The sequence below is a fragment of the Drosophila novamexicana genome, unplaced genomic scaffold (genome assembly GCF_003285875.2).
Source record: "Drosophila novamexicana strain 15010-1031.04,08,12 unplaced genomic scaffold, DnovRS2.1 tig00000137-arrow-arrow-pilon, whole genome shotgun sequence".
In the NCBI taxonomy this organism is placed as follows: Eukaryota; Metazoa; Arthropoda; class Insecta; order Diptera; family Drosophilidae; genus Drosophila; species Drosophila novamexicana.
Genome location: NW_020824777.1, coordinates 746147 through 764645, shown reverse-complemented (window position 1 = coordinate 764645; position 18499 = coordinate 746147). Strand labels below are relative to the sequence as shown.

Genomic DNA, 18499 nt, shown 5'->3' with positions numbered 1-18499 from the left:
GCACGGGCACAAATTGCGCATGAAATAACATTTACTTGCTACAGTTTGATGCGCTCGTCTAACGGTAATTGCCGTAAATATGATCAACACAAATTGTTGCTAATAACTGCCGTTCAACACACACACGCACATGTGCACACACTGTGTGCTGTGTGCTTGTTGGGACAAATTTCTTACTCTCGAGAAAAAAGGAATGTTTGTAATTTCAATTTGGGAAATTTTCTTCATTACTTTTCCCACGCAGACGGCAGTCGGCAGAACCAGCTGCAGCCTCTGGCGACTCTGGGTTTTCCACACGTCTTTCCACACATTTTCCTCTCACTTTCGACGCTTTTGAGGCTTTTAAGTCTGTCGACTCGTTTGGACTTTTTAGTCTCGCGCTACACGTTTTCAATATTTTCGTCAATTTACTTGGCCCTGTATTTCCCGAAATCCGGACCAGCCCGCGACCTCCCCTCCTACTTCACGCTACCTCCTTCCATTCGCTTGATTTCTTTTTTCATTATTATTTGCGCGATTTTGCACGGCATATACGCGGCATGTGTATGCAAATAAACGAAAAGTGCAGGAAACAAAACACGGAAGTCGCCCAGGAAGGAAGGAAGGAAGGAAACTGACGGCGGCACAGCAAATGTTGCTTCCACCTCTGGCCTGGGCCCGGCCTGTTCTTCCGCGTCGGCCCTATTCCGAGCGAACTGCAAAAGGCAAATTTAAATTGAAATTGTTTTCAGCTGACGTGCTGAAATAAGAAACGCGCTCAGCGAGAAAAACACCTTGCAACAACAGCAGCAGCTAACATGGCGTATGTGTAATCTCTCTGTGATGTGTCTGTGCCTCAAAGTCTGTATTAAGGCATACGAAATCCTGCTTGTAACGCAGCCTTCTATGTTCTGTGCTACTTAAGCAAATCATAAAAGCAATTGATTTACAAGCAAATTCCTAATTTAAAGTAAAATTATTGCCAACAAATTTGCCTAATGCAATTTGTTATTAAAGTAGTGAAAAAATGTTAAATAGTGTTTCTTTTTATGCCCTATTCGATAAAGCGAACAAGTAAGAGCGTAGCTTCTACATAAATCATACCTATCATGTTATATTCACAACACAAAATTCCTGGAAAATTCTTGGCAACATATAGAAATAAGAAATATTCTAAGTTTGTTATTAAAACACAGTAGCTCTCAAACTGCGTGTTTGTACAATTTTTGGTGAATTCTGTAAAGTCTTACCATTTATGGACATTGCCTGTAAGCGGTCTTCAGCAGCTGTAATATAACAGGATCTTGTGCTTAATACTACTTCTAGTTTTAATATTGCTTTTTAGCTTAAATATTTGTTATAAAAGCTTTCAGTTTGACCTTAATATTTGATTGTATTTTTAAGAAAATAGAAAATTAACATATTTTTCTACGTTTTTCTTTGTTACGTGTTTCCTGTTAACAGCCCGTTAACAGTCTCATTTTTCAAACTAGAAGTGTTTTAGCACAGTTTAACCTATCAATCACATTTTATTTCTTATCGTCTGAAGCTAAATAATTACCCTAGAATAAGTTATCTGGCCTTTGACAGCTGCAAAAGACTGTCCTATTTAAATGGTTCAGTCCCAAGGGGAATTCTTTAAAGTGTCGCATTGATAAGTTTAGATAAATTTAAAGATAACACAATTAATATTCAATTTCTTCAGCTCTTCAGTGAAATCGGCAACAGATTTGCGCTCACAAAACTTAACAATTTATTCACAGTCACAATATATAGGATATGGATTTAGAGAACATATGGAAGATGCTCATTTGGTTATAAAGATACAGATATTTACACACAAATCACACGCACACTTCGTCTAGAGAATAACACAACAACAGACTTCCGGCTGTGTGTAGACAGTGGCTGTGGCAACGGGCGGCTGCACACGCGCTGTAACCACTGCGGGTCGTGGCGGTCCGTAGGTTTCGACAACAACTGGCGGTGGTGGTGGTGCAGCACCGATTACAATTGGAGGCGCACCAATAACGACCGGCGGCGGTGCAAAGCCAATGCCCACGCCAATGGGCGGCGGGCGTGCCCCAATATTGACATCCACATTGACATTGGTGCGTCCGGGTGGCGGCGGTCCGGGGCCATAGGGTCCTGGCCGAAAGCCGGGTCCGGGCGGTGGCCGGTGCACTGGGCCGGGTCCAAAGCCGCGTCCTGGCGGCGGCATCGCGCTATCCTCGAGTGTAGCTCAGCGCCCGTTGACTGACCGTTGACTGACGGTCGTGAAGTGTTTTATCGGAATGGTCATTCACTTTTTGGAGTTGCCCACGAGTGGCCACATCTAATTAATTATCAATTACGTTTTGTCAGCGACGGTGATTTTGTTTGCCCAACGATTAGATAAGGGTGCGTAGGAGGAAGCTTAATGCTCACATGCAGATAAGGCAGCTTTGTCATCGATAGCGAGCACAGCAATGACTGTGCCTCACCAGCCTGGGGAATGTGCTCTGAACATACAGAAGCAAGCCAAATAATATTGTGACTCAAATTGCAGTAAGCGTAGTGTCTAGATAAGAGATGAATGTTAAGTAACGTTGTATATGCGACAGCCCTGTAAACTAACATTTCTACTAATGTGTAACATTTATGTTAACTTAAAGAGGTGTACTAAGAAATCGAATTTCTAAAAATATTTTAGTTTTTAAGTGTTTTAACATATCATAACATATCTTCGAAATTCTGGAAGACAGTGGAATGTTAGGATTGCAGGAAAATCGAATGTTAACTTCTGATCTATTATAAAAAATTCGATTTTTAAAGTTAGAACTAGTAATTTCTCTGCTTATTGATTATTATTATTTAGGCAAACCAATAATAAATTCGAAATAATGTTGGACAAGATTTCTGTTAAATTTTCGGCACGTTTAGTTTATTTCGTATTTTGGATTATTCTAGTTAACGTGTTGAAAAACCTAAATAGGTTCTCATAATGAGTATGAATTATGTGCTTCATCTCTTCCAATGTTTTACAGCTTCAAGCAGGCCAAATGTTATTTACAGACAGCCTGAAGCTTTTATTTAGACATCTTTAATTATGAAGCTCTAGCTCTAGTGCAATATATGCGAAGTATGTATATTGACTAGAACTTAAGAAGCTTTAAAACACACACTATGCCGCTCTCGATCTAATGCATTATATATTCCATTGCCTTTTATTAAAGGTAAGTAGAAAGCTTTAAATGTTACTCAAAGCTCTAATTAAAGCTCAGTTAAAACTCTATTCAAAGGTGAGGATTAAGATTAATTTCTTAGGAAATCCGGCAACAACATCGTTTCTTCGGCTCCTGCAGTGGTGATGCAGTCAAATCCATGCTGACCCTGTACGATTTTCTGCGTGTATCGATGGTGTCGGCAGTTACCTCGCCGACGAGCACCATAGGTTGTGCCAATGGCGCCCCCTTTATCGGTTGAGTCTCAATGATGAGCTCCGTTTGGCGTACTGATGGAGCTGTTGCTGCAGCTGTAGGAGCTGCAGCCACGGTCAACGACTGCACCACCCACTCAGAGCTATTGTTGGCGGCTGGTGCTTGTTGTGGCAACTGCTTAACTGTGGCCAAGGACGCGGACTGTTGTGGCAGCGCATCCGAATCCGTTAGCGACACAGCCTGCTCGGTTGTTGCAGTTGGCGGTGGTGCAGGTGCAGACTGCTGCAGTTGAGTCTCACTGCTGAACGCTGTTTGACTTACAGTAGCTGCTGCTGCTGCTGATGTCACTGCAGTGTCTGCTGCTGCTGTCTGGAGTGGTTGACAGCCGGTTGAGCTCCTGGGCGTGGGTGGTGTCTGCATTGCCAGCGGCTTCGGCTCTTCAGTTAATGATGCTGGCTGCTGTGGCGACGCATCCAAATCAGTAAGCCACACAAACTGGTCCTGTTCATCGCTGGGCGTTAGATAGGGTGGCGAGGACTTGGGCAGTGGTGGTGGCAAGGACAACTGTGGTTCGGCTTGTTTGTCTTTATGATGATGGTGGTGATTTTCTGTCTCTGGCTGCTCAGTCTCTGTAATATCCAAGCCATCGCTGACATCGGTTATGGTTAATGTCGTTGCCCTTTGATCATGATGTTGACGGTGATGATGACGATGTTTGTGATGATGCTGTTCGTGATGCACGCGCTTCGCCGGCGTTGGCGTCGTCTCAATTGTTGCTATTTCAAAACTTTCTATTACTATTGCGCCATTTATTTCCGTGCTAATTTCTTCAATTGTTGTTGTTGTTCTGCTTTCCATTTTTTTTTTTTAAATTTAATTTTTCGCTCGCGTTCAGCTGCGTCTTCGCTGTGTCGTCTAACTAAAATTTTACAGTCCCCACCCCGTCAATTTATAGTCTAATGTTTATGTCATAGCAAATGTATTTTCATGCTACAAATCCTTACAAATAGTCGCTAGATAACCGATAAGATAGCTGCCAAATGTTTGGGTTTTTTTTTCGCTTTTAACTTATTTGGCAACTATTTAACTTGGCATTTGGCTGTGCTTGTTGCTGTTGCTGTTGTTGTTGTTGTTGTTGTTGTTGTTTGGGTAACTGCTCTCGAACTTTACCTTCTGGCTGCTGAGCACTGGACTCTACAAATTACATTAATTTTTGATATAACAACTTCCATTTGTATATGGATCTGGCATCTGGCTTACTGCTCTTTTGTGGTTGTTGTTTCTGTTGTCGTTTTCTCTGTGCATTGTTTGCGCTCGCTCCAATAATTACAAGTGTTGCTGGCGGCACAGACATTATTTGTGCTCAATATGTTTGTTGTCTTGCTGATGTTTTTGTCTGGACGCAGTTAACTCTACTGTTGGTATTGGCGGGCACTTGCCTTACTTTTATAAGTCGAACAAGCTGCATATCTCACAGACCTGATAAGATATTAATAGATAGTTCAGAGCTGTCAATAGGCCAGGGCTCATTTTTTAAATTCAACTATTTAACTATTGTAATTGATAACTAAATGACGTCATGCTATTGGGCTGTTCTAAAGCACAGAGTTCATTGCATGCACTTCAATTAAGTTTGGGTGCACCTATTATTAATGGGTTATTTTGAGATTCATTGCATTTGAAGTTATATCTAACCATATGTCTTTTGCAACATGATTTTACTTTTTATCTTGAATACATTTGGATAAAAATATCTTTCGTTTGGGTTTTAGTTTAAGTGATTCAGTTTTAAGCCCATAATACTTTGTACGTTACATTAAATATCAGTGGGAGGTAAGCATTGGTTGGCTTATTGTGTCACAAGATATTTTTTGTTTAGTTATACTTTTTAAGGATCCTCTTGCCTTTTCGATTCTTTAGCTTTTCATTCTGCGATTTTTTAGAATGTTAGATTAGTTTGAGGGTAGGCTCTGTAGTTTTAGACACTTCACTCCCTTTGGGTTAATTATCTGTTGCAGTTTGACAGCTTTAGCTTAATCAGGTTCTTTAAAATTATCTATTTTTATTTAATTGAATGTCCCTCGCTGCAGTTGCATAATTTAAGGCCCTGAAGGTTCCCAGCCCGGCTCGAAGAAAAAATTGCAAGTCGAACTAGTTTGAGTCCAATTCACAATCTTTCAGATGCTATAAAATATATAACCTAAATGACACCAAAGAACAGTCCAACCAAAAACTAAAGCAAACTTTTTGTTTATTTTCTTGTAAGAGATGTTTTTGTTCATGTCAATATTTTATATTGGAAGAAGTTAGTTTCTCAGTAGCAAGCTATTCAGTTTTGTTTTGGAATTTCTTGCGGCTCTGTAGTTTTTTGTCTTTTAAAGCATTTCTTATACCACTTTTTATGAGTTTTTGCTGTGGCTTCACTTTGCTTGGGATTTGCTTTTGGATCTTGCGCTGCAAAATGTACGATGAATTTCTTCTTCTTATGTGAATATTCATTTCTTAAAGGTCAAGGCTTACTTTTCCGCTGCGACTGCAACTGCTGCTTGTATTGGCTCTGCTGCAACATTTGCAGCTGCTGCATTTGTTGCAACCGCTGCATCTGCTGTTGTTGCTGCTGCTGCTGCGGCATGTTGCATGCGCTGTTCAGGCCAATAAGCGTCGTTGTTGCTGCCAGTGCGAACATATTGCTGAGACCGGGTGTGTGTGTGTGTCGAGTGCTTGGTGTGTGCTTTGCTTTTATAGACGCCGAAAGAGGCACGCGACGGCATTTTGATAAGATTGCGAGTAATTACACTATCCAAGCAGGTTTTTGGCGCTTGGCATTAGTTGGCATTGCTCTTGGCGCTTTTGTCAGCTTGCCAATTGCTGTTGAAGCCAGGCCAGGCCACGCCCACGCTCTAGCTCACGCCCACGCATCGCCAGCGGCACTTTAGCCAGCTGACACTCGAACACGTACGCGCCTCAAAGCCCTGCCTGCCCCCAGCCTTGTTTGCCACCAACTCCTGCCTGCCCATCGGCTGGCTTGGATTCGGTCTGTTTCTGGGTCTCGGGTCTTTGGACTTGTCATTAAATATGCAGGTTACCAGTGCCAATGGTGCCAAAAATCCACTCCACTTGCACGCTAGGTGGGCGTGGCACTGGATTTGTTTTAGTTTGCGTTACGTATCCTGCACGTTGAGAAGACCCACTGTCCTAGGTCGAGCTGGATTTCAGTCTTTAGTTTTCTGGCACATTTGTATACCCTGTAGCCATAGAAAATTGCTTGAAAAGGGCCACAATGTTTCTTTGGAAATATTTGTAACAGGCTGATGAAAGCCATCTGAGTTGATCTATTGGGTATTAAGTCTAGATTAGCGATATGTCTTTCATTTGGATATTAAGTAATGATTATCGAAATACTTCCGTTTAAGCTCAATTGATAATAATCGACTTTTTAGCCTGTACAAGTTAAATATATCAACTCGAACTATAAGATGCAGACATATCAAATACACAGATCAAGAACAAACATGAATTTTGTATACCCTGTGGCAGAGGAATGACCCTCACCGGCCCCAGGGCATCTTCTAGTCGGTCACTCACGACAGCGCGCCTCTGTTTGTTTTCTTCGTCCGCTTTTGCTGTTACTTCTTGCTTTTGGGGAAAACTTTTTAAAGTTGCAGCATTAGCCCAGCTACGTGCCACGATCTCTGTCAGTGTCTCAGGCCAAACACGAACGCCCCGCCCCCTCCTTCACAAGCTGTTTGCCGGAGTAGTGTAATGTGCTTTGAAGTGTGCTAGAGAGCTGCTTTTGTTTGTTGTTGCTGCAGCTGGTGCCTGCTTTAAATGTGTTGCAAGTAGTTTTCCACGTCGCGGACAAACACCTCACGCATATGCTAAGTATGGCGAATTGATGTTTAGCTCACATTGACAAGGATACGCAGATAGATAGCCAGAGTCAACTGCATTTAAGCATGCGTCACGTAGGCACAAAAAATGCACAGCCTTATGTATGTTATTTATATACAGCAAAGCTGTGTCAAAGCTCTTACAAATCGCCTTTCAGTTGAACTCTTGTTAGCTTGTGGAACTACTTAATTGCGTATACGCCTTGTGTGTTCTTTTATGTTTCTGCCTTGTCATTATTTTTTATCGCTGAAGCTAATTTATCGTTTACCTATTTTTAGTTTCTTGTAATTATTGAGCATTCATGACTGTGTGCTTGGCTATATTTAGATACAGCCACGAAGTACATATACATTTTTGTGTCAATTAAAATTAGTTTGAGAAAAGAACAAAATTGTTATTGATTAAGGCTTAGCGCAGTTAATTACAATGAGACTCATATTTGGGTCTAAGTTCTACAAATATTGATCGGCTTCATTTGGAAAATTAATGAGTACGGAAAAACTCTGCTTAGACTTTGTATTTATATTTTTATAAATTTAGATGTCTCAAATATAGAGAAAAAATATAAAGGTAGCTCATGGTTTTCCTTGTGGAAGCTTTGTAAAATTTTGAATTAAAGCACAAATTTTTTGTACTCTACTCACTTTGGATTCATTTTGGCCAGCAGCTGTGAGCGTATGCGTTGCCTCTCATCATTAAAGGGTGTCTGCTGCTCCCGTTCCCGCTCCCTTTGACGCTCCCGTTCGATGCTCGCGGAGAGCTCGTTGTTCATCTCCACGTGATTGTGCTCGGCATCCAGGTGGGTTTGCGTCTGGACTGTCTCATATTTGCGATCATCCTCGGCAATGTTGAATACTTCGCTCAGCTCGTACTCCCTTAGCTGCAAAATGGAAAATGGAAGGTTTTCAGACTCAGCTAAGCAAATGTTAAGCACACTCACGGGCACATGTGTGTGTGTGTGTGCAGCATATTAATTTACGCGGATTATGTGCCCGGCATGAGCAAAGCGAATGCTTACAGCTAAATACAAAACAGGTGCATGAATAGCTGCGAGCATTCGTGTGTGAGTCTGAGGTTAGTATGGGCATGTGTGTGTGTTGTGTGTGTTATGTGTGTGTGAGTTTGAGTACAGGTGCGCCTAACGCGCTGCTAATTTCAATTTGTGGCAAATATTGACACAGACACAGCAGAGAATACCACTATGCGGCAGGTGTATACATGAGCTAGAGCCGGGGCAGGCTTAGGACTAAGAGGTAGCGAGGGGTAGCTCTGGCTATTGGGTCTGCGACAGCGAGTATAAAAACTTTTGTTGGCGCGCTGTCGCGCATTTTAATTTATTTGTTTGGGCTGCTGTCATTTTCTATATAGAGAGCGCCTCGCATTGTTATTGCCACATTCTCGTTTTTGTTGATGTTGTTGTTGGCCCTGTTTTGCCACACTTTGGGGCCCGCAGCTTATCGGGGGCTACCTTTTTCGCAAATGCGTCGACAGCGCACGGCTCTAGTCCGCGTGTTGCTTCTGTGGCATTTAAATACACACGCACACGCATACACACACAGACATCCACACATAATCCGCACGGCGCAACAAACACTGTGAAATTCCTTGTGGATTACAAAAACAGACCCAGATCCAAATCCACAGGCAAACAACACAGGCTCAGCTCTCTGTTCTCCACTCACGGTCTCGACTCTCACACATTCCATTCCAATCCGAGATTTCATGCCCTTTTTGGCATGCGGCAAATGGCACACAAAGCATTTCCGACATTCACTTTAACATTTCAACCAAATTTCAGAATTTAATGCTCAACCAAATCAACACATAATTACACCGAGCAGCGGGCGGGCCTGCATAACTAAATCTCCTGGCCTGGTCCACATGTCTTGGCCATAAAATGAAGCCGACGACCATTTCTTCTAAGTAAATAACTTTCCATTTCGTTTGGCCATAAACAAAAGTGGCCAAATATAAGCTAAATAAATGCGACAATGCGCCAATTAGTACACTTTGAATACCCTTTCTTGTATAAGAGCTAGATTTTTCAATAGGTGCTTTTTAATGTAGCTAATGTAACCATATGTGCTTCGATTGGATCGATTCACGATTTCATATACCATAAGAAAAATTTGGCAGAGATTGGGTTATTAAATATATTGTTTATTTGCTTTTTAAGATTTCTCGACATTTAAGAGTTGTATTAGCAAAATCCAATTAACATGTGACAACTTTCTAACACAGTTCTTTAAGAAGAATAGGTCAAAAGATAAGTTTATAAAATGGAAGAATTTTTATTTTCCTATATATTAATTTGACTACTTATTAGATGGCTGACATTGCAGGTGTAGTCAATGAAAGGGTATGCAAAAGAGTAGACATTTTTAGGGCCTTCACACCAACGTCGCCAACCAAATGCCACGCCCTCAACCATAGAAAATAAAACTAGAATTAGTTGTGTCAAAAAGGCGTTACAGCAACAACAACAGCAGCTCGGGCAAGCAGAACAACACCAAGAACAAGAGACGGCCAACTGGCGCTGAAACTGGCCAACAAATAAAGAATAATGACCACACGTACAGTGTAAGTGCCACGCCCACACCTAAAGCAACAGCCCCCGAGTAACTATGCAAACGTAGTCGAAACATCTGCCAACAGAGCCGGGCGTAAATTTTATGTGCGGCCGAGAGACGCACATAAAAGCAATTTTGATGAGCGGCAACGACTACAACCCCTGGCTCGTGGATGAGGGGTGGGTAGGGGGTTGATAAGGGTACGATTTGCGGGTGGAACTGGGCGTAAGGTTTTGTGTACAACAATGTTCTATGCATTGTGAGCGTAAGTGCCGCACTTTCTGAACAACGTCCAGCAATATAATTACAATGCCTGAATAGCCGCTGTGTATGTGCGTGTGTGAGTACAAGTGTGTGTGCGTGTTTTGTTGTGTGTGTGTGTGCGTATGCGTGGGCGGTTTAAGTGACTGTTGCTGCCGCTGCTTCTTCTTTTATGTTAAGACCATGGCAAATTTTGCATTAGCATTGTGCTGAAATGGTGCACGTTCACGATTTGTGGCAACTAATGGATTGGCGCTTATTAAGGCCAAATGCAATGGCGCCTTCTCTGATGTGGTCTCTACTGTGTGTGCAATGGGCGATGGTAAATGTAGCTAAGATAACGTAATGGCGATTTAGAAATAATTTATTGAATACAAGTGTACCTTTAATTGAGGGGCCCTCGGCTCGCCGGGGGAATTTATTTAATCTTTGAGCGAAACATTAGAATGGTTATTTATTATGAAATTGATTGGTGGCTAGCAGAATTATGTAAGCTCCTCAGGGAATAAGTCGAGTTTAGTTGCTGAGTGAAAGACTATAGTTTGTGATGCGTATTTCAAAAAGTGGGTCGTGTCTATAAGCATAACCAATATTTATTTAATATATGTCAGAAATCATAATGTTTTAATTTGAGTCCCTTCTCCTATCATGCTCAATTCTTAAATTTGCTTCTTTACAAGACTAATTTATTTGAAACTTTTAATTAGGAATAGGTCCTTAATGTAGGTCTCAGTGCTTATAACAGAATGGCACTTTCTTGTTAACATAACTGCCTAACAGAATTGCTTAACATAGTACTTTAAACAAACAGTATCTGCTGCAACCGTATGCTGCGTGACCGTATAAGCTTTTGAAATGTAAGCTGTTCCACTTAAAAGTGTTTCTACGATTTACTGTTTCCACTTCCTGAACTTTACTATCTCTAATCGTTCCCTCCACTTTGTACTCCGAGCTTTAAAGCTGTTATTCTTCTAAGCATTCCATTTTTTGCTGGTTTTATATCTGATGTTAAGACTGTTCCTATTCCCAACGCTGGAAAAACATTTCTATTTCGTTAAATCCAATTGACGACACCTTTTCAAGTCTCTTTAATAAATCATGCTTTATGTTCAGCTGTTTCTCTTAAGTTTTAAAAATGTTTAATTTTCTCTTTAAATTAATTTAAAAAAATATATTGAATTGAAATTACATGTAATTAGTGTTGACATCGCAATGTACAACTGCCTAGTTAACATTCTAATGATGGCAACCAAATTCATTATTAGCTTTTCAACACAGCTTTTTTTGACAGACATATCATTTAAATTAAATTAACGTAATTTTTTGTATATTTTTTTATTTGTAAACTTTTTTCTCGCGTTTATTTCCGCCCGCTTAGCGCCAGCTGCTGAAGCAGCTGATTTATAAAGCGCATTAACACGCAGCCACAGGAATATGCTGTGGTCCCTCGGAGCACACACACAAACACACCCACAAGCACACACGCAATGCCATTACACATGTTTGACGCCATTGTAATGCTAATGGCTCATTAGCACTTTGATTTTTTTTCTTTTTTCTCTCTTTTTTTTTTTTTGTGGTGGGGTTTGAGTTTGAAGGACGCACATGAAAAGTCATTAGGGGCTGTAAACGGGGGCAGCAACATTTTGACTGCTAATTTGCAGTTAATTAAGTTGTTTAAGCTTTTTTGAAGAGCACATCAGCAGCAACAGCAGGAGCAGTAGCAGGTGCTCCTCCACTTACCTTGATAAACTGAAACGTGGCAATGGGTGGCAGCCGCTTGCTCTTTGGATAGTAAAAGCTGCCCGCTGGATGGGCCGGATAGCGTGACGTGATGCGATAGATGACGCCCTGCGGCGCTGTTGGCCAATTGGGTGCGGTAAAGGTGAAGCCGTTGTCGGTGCCCGCATCAAGTGGATCCAATTCAACGGTCACCGTGTCAATCCAGGAGCCACCCACACAAAGCTGCAAACAGCAAAAAAAAAGAGAATTTAGTGTTTGGGATTTCAAATGCATTGGATTTCTCGGTTTGCAAAGCTCACCTCAAACGAGTCGACGCCTATAAACCAATCCGGCGAGGGCACAATGCGCGTCATTAGCGATACCAAACTGTGATTGCTGTCCACAAACACTTTCGCCTCGCTCCGTCCCGCTCCCAGCTGTATGGCCGGCAGGCTGAACTCATCAAATACGCTGCGCTCGGCCATTGTTGGAGCTGTGCCTGGAACCGTTGCTGTCGAGGATTTCTGTGCCTGCATCTGTTGCTGCTGCTGCTCGCCGGCATTGCTGTCCAGCAGCTCCGTTTTGCCCGTCTCGGCGAACTGTTTAACGCCAGCCGTTGCCGGTTGTCCGATGTGATAAAGCCCATAGTTGGCATTGTGTGTGCGACCTGTGGGCGGATGGGAGACACGTGCTGAGTCATTTACATTTAATGAGCTTTAAACAACAACAACAACAACATAATACAAAAAGAAACAATTGCAGCAAATTGTGGAAACATTTGCATTGCAACCAACACGCAACACTCAACGCGTTGTGTTTTAAGCGCTGCCGTCAGCTGTTTTCATTTGCTATCAGCTTAAATTTCAGATTACGTATACGCAGCGTGGCCCTGATTGCGCACTTAACTGCATTAGAGCCGTGCTCATGTGTGTGTGTGTGTGTGTGTGTGTGTGTGTGTGAGCCACTACGCTAAAGTGAGCCATTAGCGAAGTGCAGCGTAGGGGTTTTCTTGTGTGACATATAATACTTAAGAGCACGCTCAGGTGTTGAAAACGGCTGTAACATATGCTTACATAAGTTGCAGCAACGTTGTAAACAGAATTGTAAAACTATTAAAGTTACATTAATGAGCTCTTGAGCTGTCTATTGAGAGAAAGTTCTAAAAATGCATGCTTATTGGCAAAGAGCGGCAAAGAGCGGAAAACCAAGTTTAGAGCCAATGTCAAACCATACAAAGAGTCATACTTGAAAGTGAAGTGAGGAGCGCAGAGAAGCAATTTATTATTTTCTGAGGAATTGCGCATATGGGCTAAAACTTCAATCTCTTTTAAGCTCCAAAAGGCCTCGACAATGCTTCTCAATACTTTATTTACTCAAACGAAATGTGCTTAATGTTAAAAATATGACACAAGCAAAAAAGATGCAAATGTCAAAAGTAAGCTAGAGCTTCTCTGCGAATTATCTTCGATTATAGTACATAGAAAGAACCAATAACTAACAGAAATGACACACTGAAAAGTTTTGCAACGGCTGCTTTAACATAATTGAAGAGAAATTATTTCAGATACATAAAAAAAAAACTTTAATGATCAATAGCTAAGATTAAAGAATAATACAATCAAATAGAGAGAAGCGAAGCATACAAAAATTTTAAAAGACGTTAGGAAACTTGAAGCCGCGTTCAATGAACTCGAGGGTAAAACTTTAAGCGAAATTGCAGAATTAATCAATGAAATTCTTAACAAACCTTTTATAAAAGAAAACTGGTAAAGTTTTGCATTGGAATAAATTCTATTTCTACTTTTTTTTTGTTATTTTTAAATAATTGAGAAATGCTTATTCACAATTCCTTTGTCATTGCTTAGAGCTTCTCGCGACTGTAAACAAAACTTTAGCTGTGCTCTACTTAATGAAAGCCATTGAAAAAAGAACACCTTTTATAGAAGCCGTCAACATCTTTCAATTCCAATTGCTTTTATGGCAACAGAAATCCATGGGAAAAGTTTGAGTAAAGCCAAAGCCAATTGCAAAGTCCGTGCAAAGCGCCATTTGCAATTATTGGCAAGCGATCCAAAAGTATGCAACAAACTTGTCAATTACACAAAGTGCAAGGTAAATAAACAAAAAGAAACAAGAAAAAAAAATGAAATAAAAAGCCAAAGCATAAATAATAATATTGCATTTGACACACTTTCCAAACAGGTTGCCCCTCGCACCCCGCACCAATACCAACCACCCCTCTATTGGCTGGCGGCATTGCATAAAAGCGCAAAAGTTGAAAAGGCAAAAATATGCTTTGTAGTTGGGGCTTTCATTAGCCGAAGCGTTGTCAAAGCTGAGCAGAGCAAGAAAAAACTTGTAAATTAAAAATAAGTAAGCAAGAGAGAGACAGAGTGAGATATATAAATAAAGAGAGATAGATAGAGAGAAAACAAAACTAATAAATAAGCTGACACACTGTGGGAGCCATTGAAAAGGCAAAAACCAAACAACGCAAAGAAAATATCTCAAAAATAAAATGAAACAAGACAAGGCACAAAAAATAAAAAGTGCAAGAAAAAACAGCTAATTGCATGCCGAAGATTAAATACCCTATGGCTTCAGATTGTGCAGATATGTGGGAAGTATTATGAAGCTCGTAATAGCTGAGTTTGCTTAATAGAAAATTTGCTCGTATAAAAACTCATTTTTGAACTGATGCGATGTTTTCAAGATAAATTTTGTAATATTCAAGCTTGGTTAGGATTTCTTGAAAAACAAACAGGTTTTTCCACACCAGATACGACCGATTCCGACATATGCCATGTTTCTTGACGGGCAGACGGACATGACTAAAACGGATAAAGAATATATATGGATATAGGGCTCATGCGTTACACATTTCATGGGAAAATGTTAACACCCTCTATAAGAGCATACGAATGTGGCACAAGTGGCATGTTGCAATGTTAATTGAAGACAAATAAAAGCCTGGCGACAGCGAGCGAGAAGGCAGAAGGGAGAAAGCAAGGCGAGACAAGAAAATGTAGATGAAAACAGACAGAAAACCGCAGTCAAGAGCAGCCGCAGTCGCAGCAGCAGCAGCAACAGCAGCTCGGTTATAACTTCAAAGGCGCTGCAGCGCATGTGACAAAGTGGGCGTGGCAGTGGGCAGCAGCGGGTGGCAACATCTGATGGCTGGTGGCACAGACAGCAACTGCGGCAGCGTGTGACAATTTTCGTTGTGGCACAAAGAGGAAAAAAGACATCGCACTGCCTGAAGGCGAATTGGAGCGCAACATTTTAAATTACTTGTGGCAATGGGCAATCCGAATGACTTTTTGTTTCACAGAGTGAAAAGGAGGGTAGGCGAGAGAGAGATGGAGAGAGGGAGCGACTGAAACAAAATAAGAAGTGTCTATAGACTAAATAACAAAAACAAATCATAACCATGCTGCAAGCAAAACCTGAGCCGATATCATGAGTTGCTCAAAAAACAAGATTAAGAAACAAGTCAAATAAAAACAATCCTCAAATATGAACGGAAAATGTGATAAAGGAAATAAGTATTTTAACAAGTATTACAAGTCTGTCAAATCTTGTGGCTTTTATGCTCTACTGTTTAGAATAAGAGTACGGGTAAGAGTAAACGAAGCTCTAGCTCCAGCTCTCACTGCAATTCAGCTCGTTAAAATCATAAAATGAAATATTTTAATATAATTCTCTGTACTAATACATCAGCAATAGTATTAAATATACGCTTAATTAACCATTTGCAGTGTACAGCAAAAAATTGTCTTATATTTAAAAATGCAGCACTCAAAAAATAGTTCTTAACTTGAGCTGATTATTATAACCACTCAGTGCTCTCTCTCTCTTTCTCAACAAAGATACTAAGCGTATCTTCCGGCCTGCCTGATCTGGCTTTCAACCGAAACCGCATCAGAGCTCTTAAGCTTTGGCAGCAACAGGATGTCGCTCGGGTCTTAAATAGCTGCACAGGATGCATGTTCTTCGGCAGGACTTTTGTCGCAGCTGCACAGAAAAGACAAAAAGTAGCCAACATCCGTTTCATCAGGCCTTGCACTTATATGAAATTAAACTCGCTTTCATGCCAGCCATTGTTGGAAAACCTGGAAAATGTGAGCCCTAGGAACTCGACAGCTAACAAGTGCTGCGGTTGCAGGCAAGAAAAAGTTAAGCGGCGTTCTGCATTGGAGTTGCTTATAAGATTTTTTAAGGAGCTTAGCTCGGCAGATGAGGTGTCTAAGTATGAAAGATCCGAACTGTATAAGTATTATAATAATAATAAAAATAATTGAACCAACTAAAATAAAACAAATATGAATAATAACAAGTTTCAGGGCACAGTTTAGCTCTTGATAGCTTTGGGTCAACTCTATTAGATGCTTATCTTATTAAGTTACTTTAGTCGATATCATATGAGTTAACATAATATCTATAAATTTACTGCTAAGCCATCTTTGAAACGAATAAAGGTCATTATGTCATGACCAATGCACATTTGTCAGTTATTTCTGCGTTGGTGTTTGGCCAGTTTGGTTGGAGCTTATGGTTACTTTCGCTTTCGGGCCAATATGAGCAGCAGCTCAATCAATTACGGCATGGTCATTGCGTTGCCCACAAAATAAGCATAATAAATTTGCAATTAAATGCTTAAATTGTGCAAATGGTTTGCCAATGCGGTGGTCGCGGTGGGGGCCAATCGAGCTGGTGGCCACCGCCAGCGGTCAAATGGTCGCCGTTTAAATGACCACTGCGAAAGAGACAGGGAGAGTAAAAGGAGCGTAGGGCCGCCGATAGATCTCTGGCCGTCTGGGAGAGAGATAAATGTGCGCTATAAAAACAAACAATGAAAAAGCCAATGAGTGCGGTAGAGAAAGAGAGAGAGAGAGAGCCAGCGTAAGGTAAAGGACGTGAGTGTAATTAATGCTTAATTATGCACATTAAAAGCCAAAACCTGACACGGCTGCTGCTCCGTGCACCGCTGGCCACGTAATAAATGTGCGCCACGTATGGCCCATAAATTACGCTTTGCCCCACCATGAAACTATATTGCGCATACGCCACATTGTGCGTGGGCCGCGCAGCAGAGGTAGCTGGAAAGCTAGCTACAGAAATCGAATCATAGCTATGGCCATATCATAATTGAAAATCGCAAACTGCAACAAATTAATATGAATTTGCCAAATTGACAAAAAAAAAAAAAAATACACACACACATACATCGTTAAATAAATAAGGAAAATAAATAAGTTAATGGTCGTAAAATGCAAGTGCAATGTGGCGCAAAGCCAAAAGTTTTCCCGCGGGTGGTTTAATAAATATCTGTGTGATAAAATCTGCTTTAGCTATAGAAAAGTTTTTCTACAAAAGCATCAAAAGTTTTTAAATTAGAGAGTAAATACTAAAGTGCAGGGATTATGTTCAATTGCTGTTAACATAACAGAACAGAGAGAGGGGGAGGTCCATAACATAGTTTAAGCTAAAACAAAGAAAGATAGGGAGAGAAGCCAGAAGAGAGAGTGAGAGTGAGGGAGAGAGAACAAGGAAAAGAGAGAGAGAGAGAGAGAAAGATTGCGGGTGGGAGAGAGAGAGAGAGAGAGAATAAGGTACATAGAAAGAGAAGGAACGAGAAAAAGAGAAGGAGGGAGTGGTGTTAACATTCGGAAATATGTTAATTTGTTATGTTATTTTTCAACCTTATTCTTCTTCCCTCAATGTTAAAATCATTACTAAAATAATAGGCATTTATTCCAAGTTAACTGTACCTTTTTAACATGTTAACAATGTTAACATAACTGCAATGAGATAGCAGCTGTTAAACAAATTTTCTGTTATCGTTATGCTAAGTAATATTTTGAAGCACCTGTTAAAGTAATTAGCACTATACTGTAAATGTAATATTAAATTTGCATGCAAAATAATCGTTCTGAACAAATACATTTTCTTGTTTTCCCGCGCAAACGAAAAATCACAAATAAATTTTCATTTAGTGTGAACAATTTTAAAGCAATTTTCTATAGAACAGCCCCGGCATGAGTCATCCGGCAGTTGGCCCCGTCGCCAGCCGGCTGTATGGCCATTTGACTGGCACCGATATTTGTTTGGGGCCGCGACTTTTTAGCACGCCTGAAAGTCAGGTATTAATAAACGTGCCGCTATATGACACACATTTGTTCACTTTGCCGAAATGCTGCTGCACAGCTGACACACTTTGGCCATCGCCGTCATCAACATCATAATTTTCCTGCAATTTCATTTAAACTGTGCAAAAATGAATTACGCACACTTTTTTGCGCGCCTGTCACGCTCGATCTACAACGATTTCCGCAAAAATCGCTATGAAATATTTTTACTTTGCTTTTAATTTTTTTGTTTTTTGGCGAGTTTTTCTTTTCACGCTGTGCACGAAATTTAATTATAGGTAATAAATTTGTTTTTAATAGCGTGGCATTAAGCACAAAGCTCATCCAGGCAAAAGATGTATAAATACAAGTTAAGGAATTAATTTGCCATATGCAATATGTGTTTAAGCTGAAGGTGTCCAAAGGTGCATTCAAGATGCATGAAACAGATCAGCCAAATGAATAAAATGCCACAGCAGATACGAGAGAGAGTATATATAAATATACTCTATATGTATGTCTGTTGAAT

At 40.6% G+C, this 18499-nt stretch overlaps 3 protein-coding genes across 3 annotated transcripts in view; all 3 read right to left on the bottom strand.

Moving 5' to 3' along the window:
• LOC115758257 overlaps positions 1-18499 on the bottom strand; it is a 65731-nt gene that overhangs the window by 1207 nt on the left and 46025 nt on the right. The window contains exons 2-4 of the mRNA XM_030698812.1: positions 12163-12509; positions 11864-12085; positions 7934-8169 (exon numbers count right to left, since the gene is read on the bottom strand). Of these exons, the coding sequence (XP_030554672.1) occupies positions 7934-8169; positions 11864-12085; positions 12163-12509 (805 nt within the window). The remainder of the gene's footprint in view (positions 1-7933; positions 8170-11863; positions 12086-12162; positions 12510-18499) is intronic.
• On the bottom strand, positions 1409-2252 carry LOC115758259 (cleavage and polyadenylation specificity factor subunit 6). The gene is made up of 2 exons (XM_030698814.1): positions 1541-2252; positions 1409-1468 (listed from the first exon to the last, which is right to left on the bottom strand). The coding sequence occupies exon 1, from the start codon at positions 2198-2200 to the stop codon at positions 1841-1843; it is 360 nt and encodes a 119-aa protein (XP_030554674.1). The 5' UTR covers positions 2201-2252; the 3' UTR covers positions 1409-1468; positions 1541-1840.
• Positions 3044-4764, bottom strand: LOC115758258 (protein hunchback). Its single transcript, XM_030698813.1, has 2 exons — positions 4659-4764; positions 3044-4592 (listed from the first exon to the last, which is right to left on the bottom strand). The coding sequence occupies exon 2, from the start codon at positions 4254-4256 to the stop codon at positions 3282-3284; it is 975 nt and encodes a 324-aa protein (XP_030554673.1). The 5' UTR covers positions 4257-4592; positions 4659-4764; the 3' UTR covers positions 3044-3281.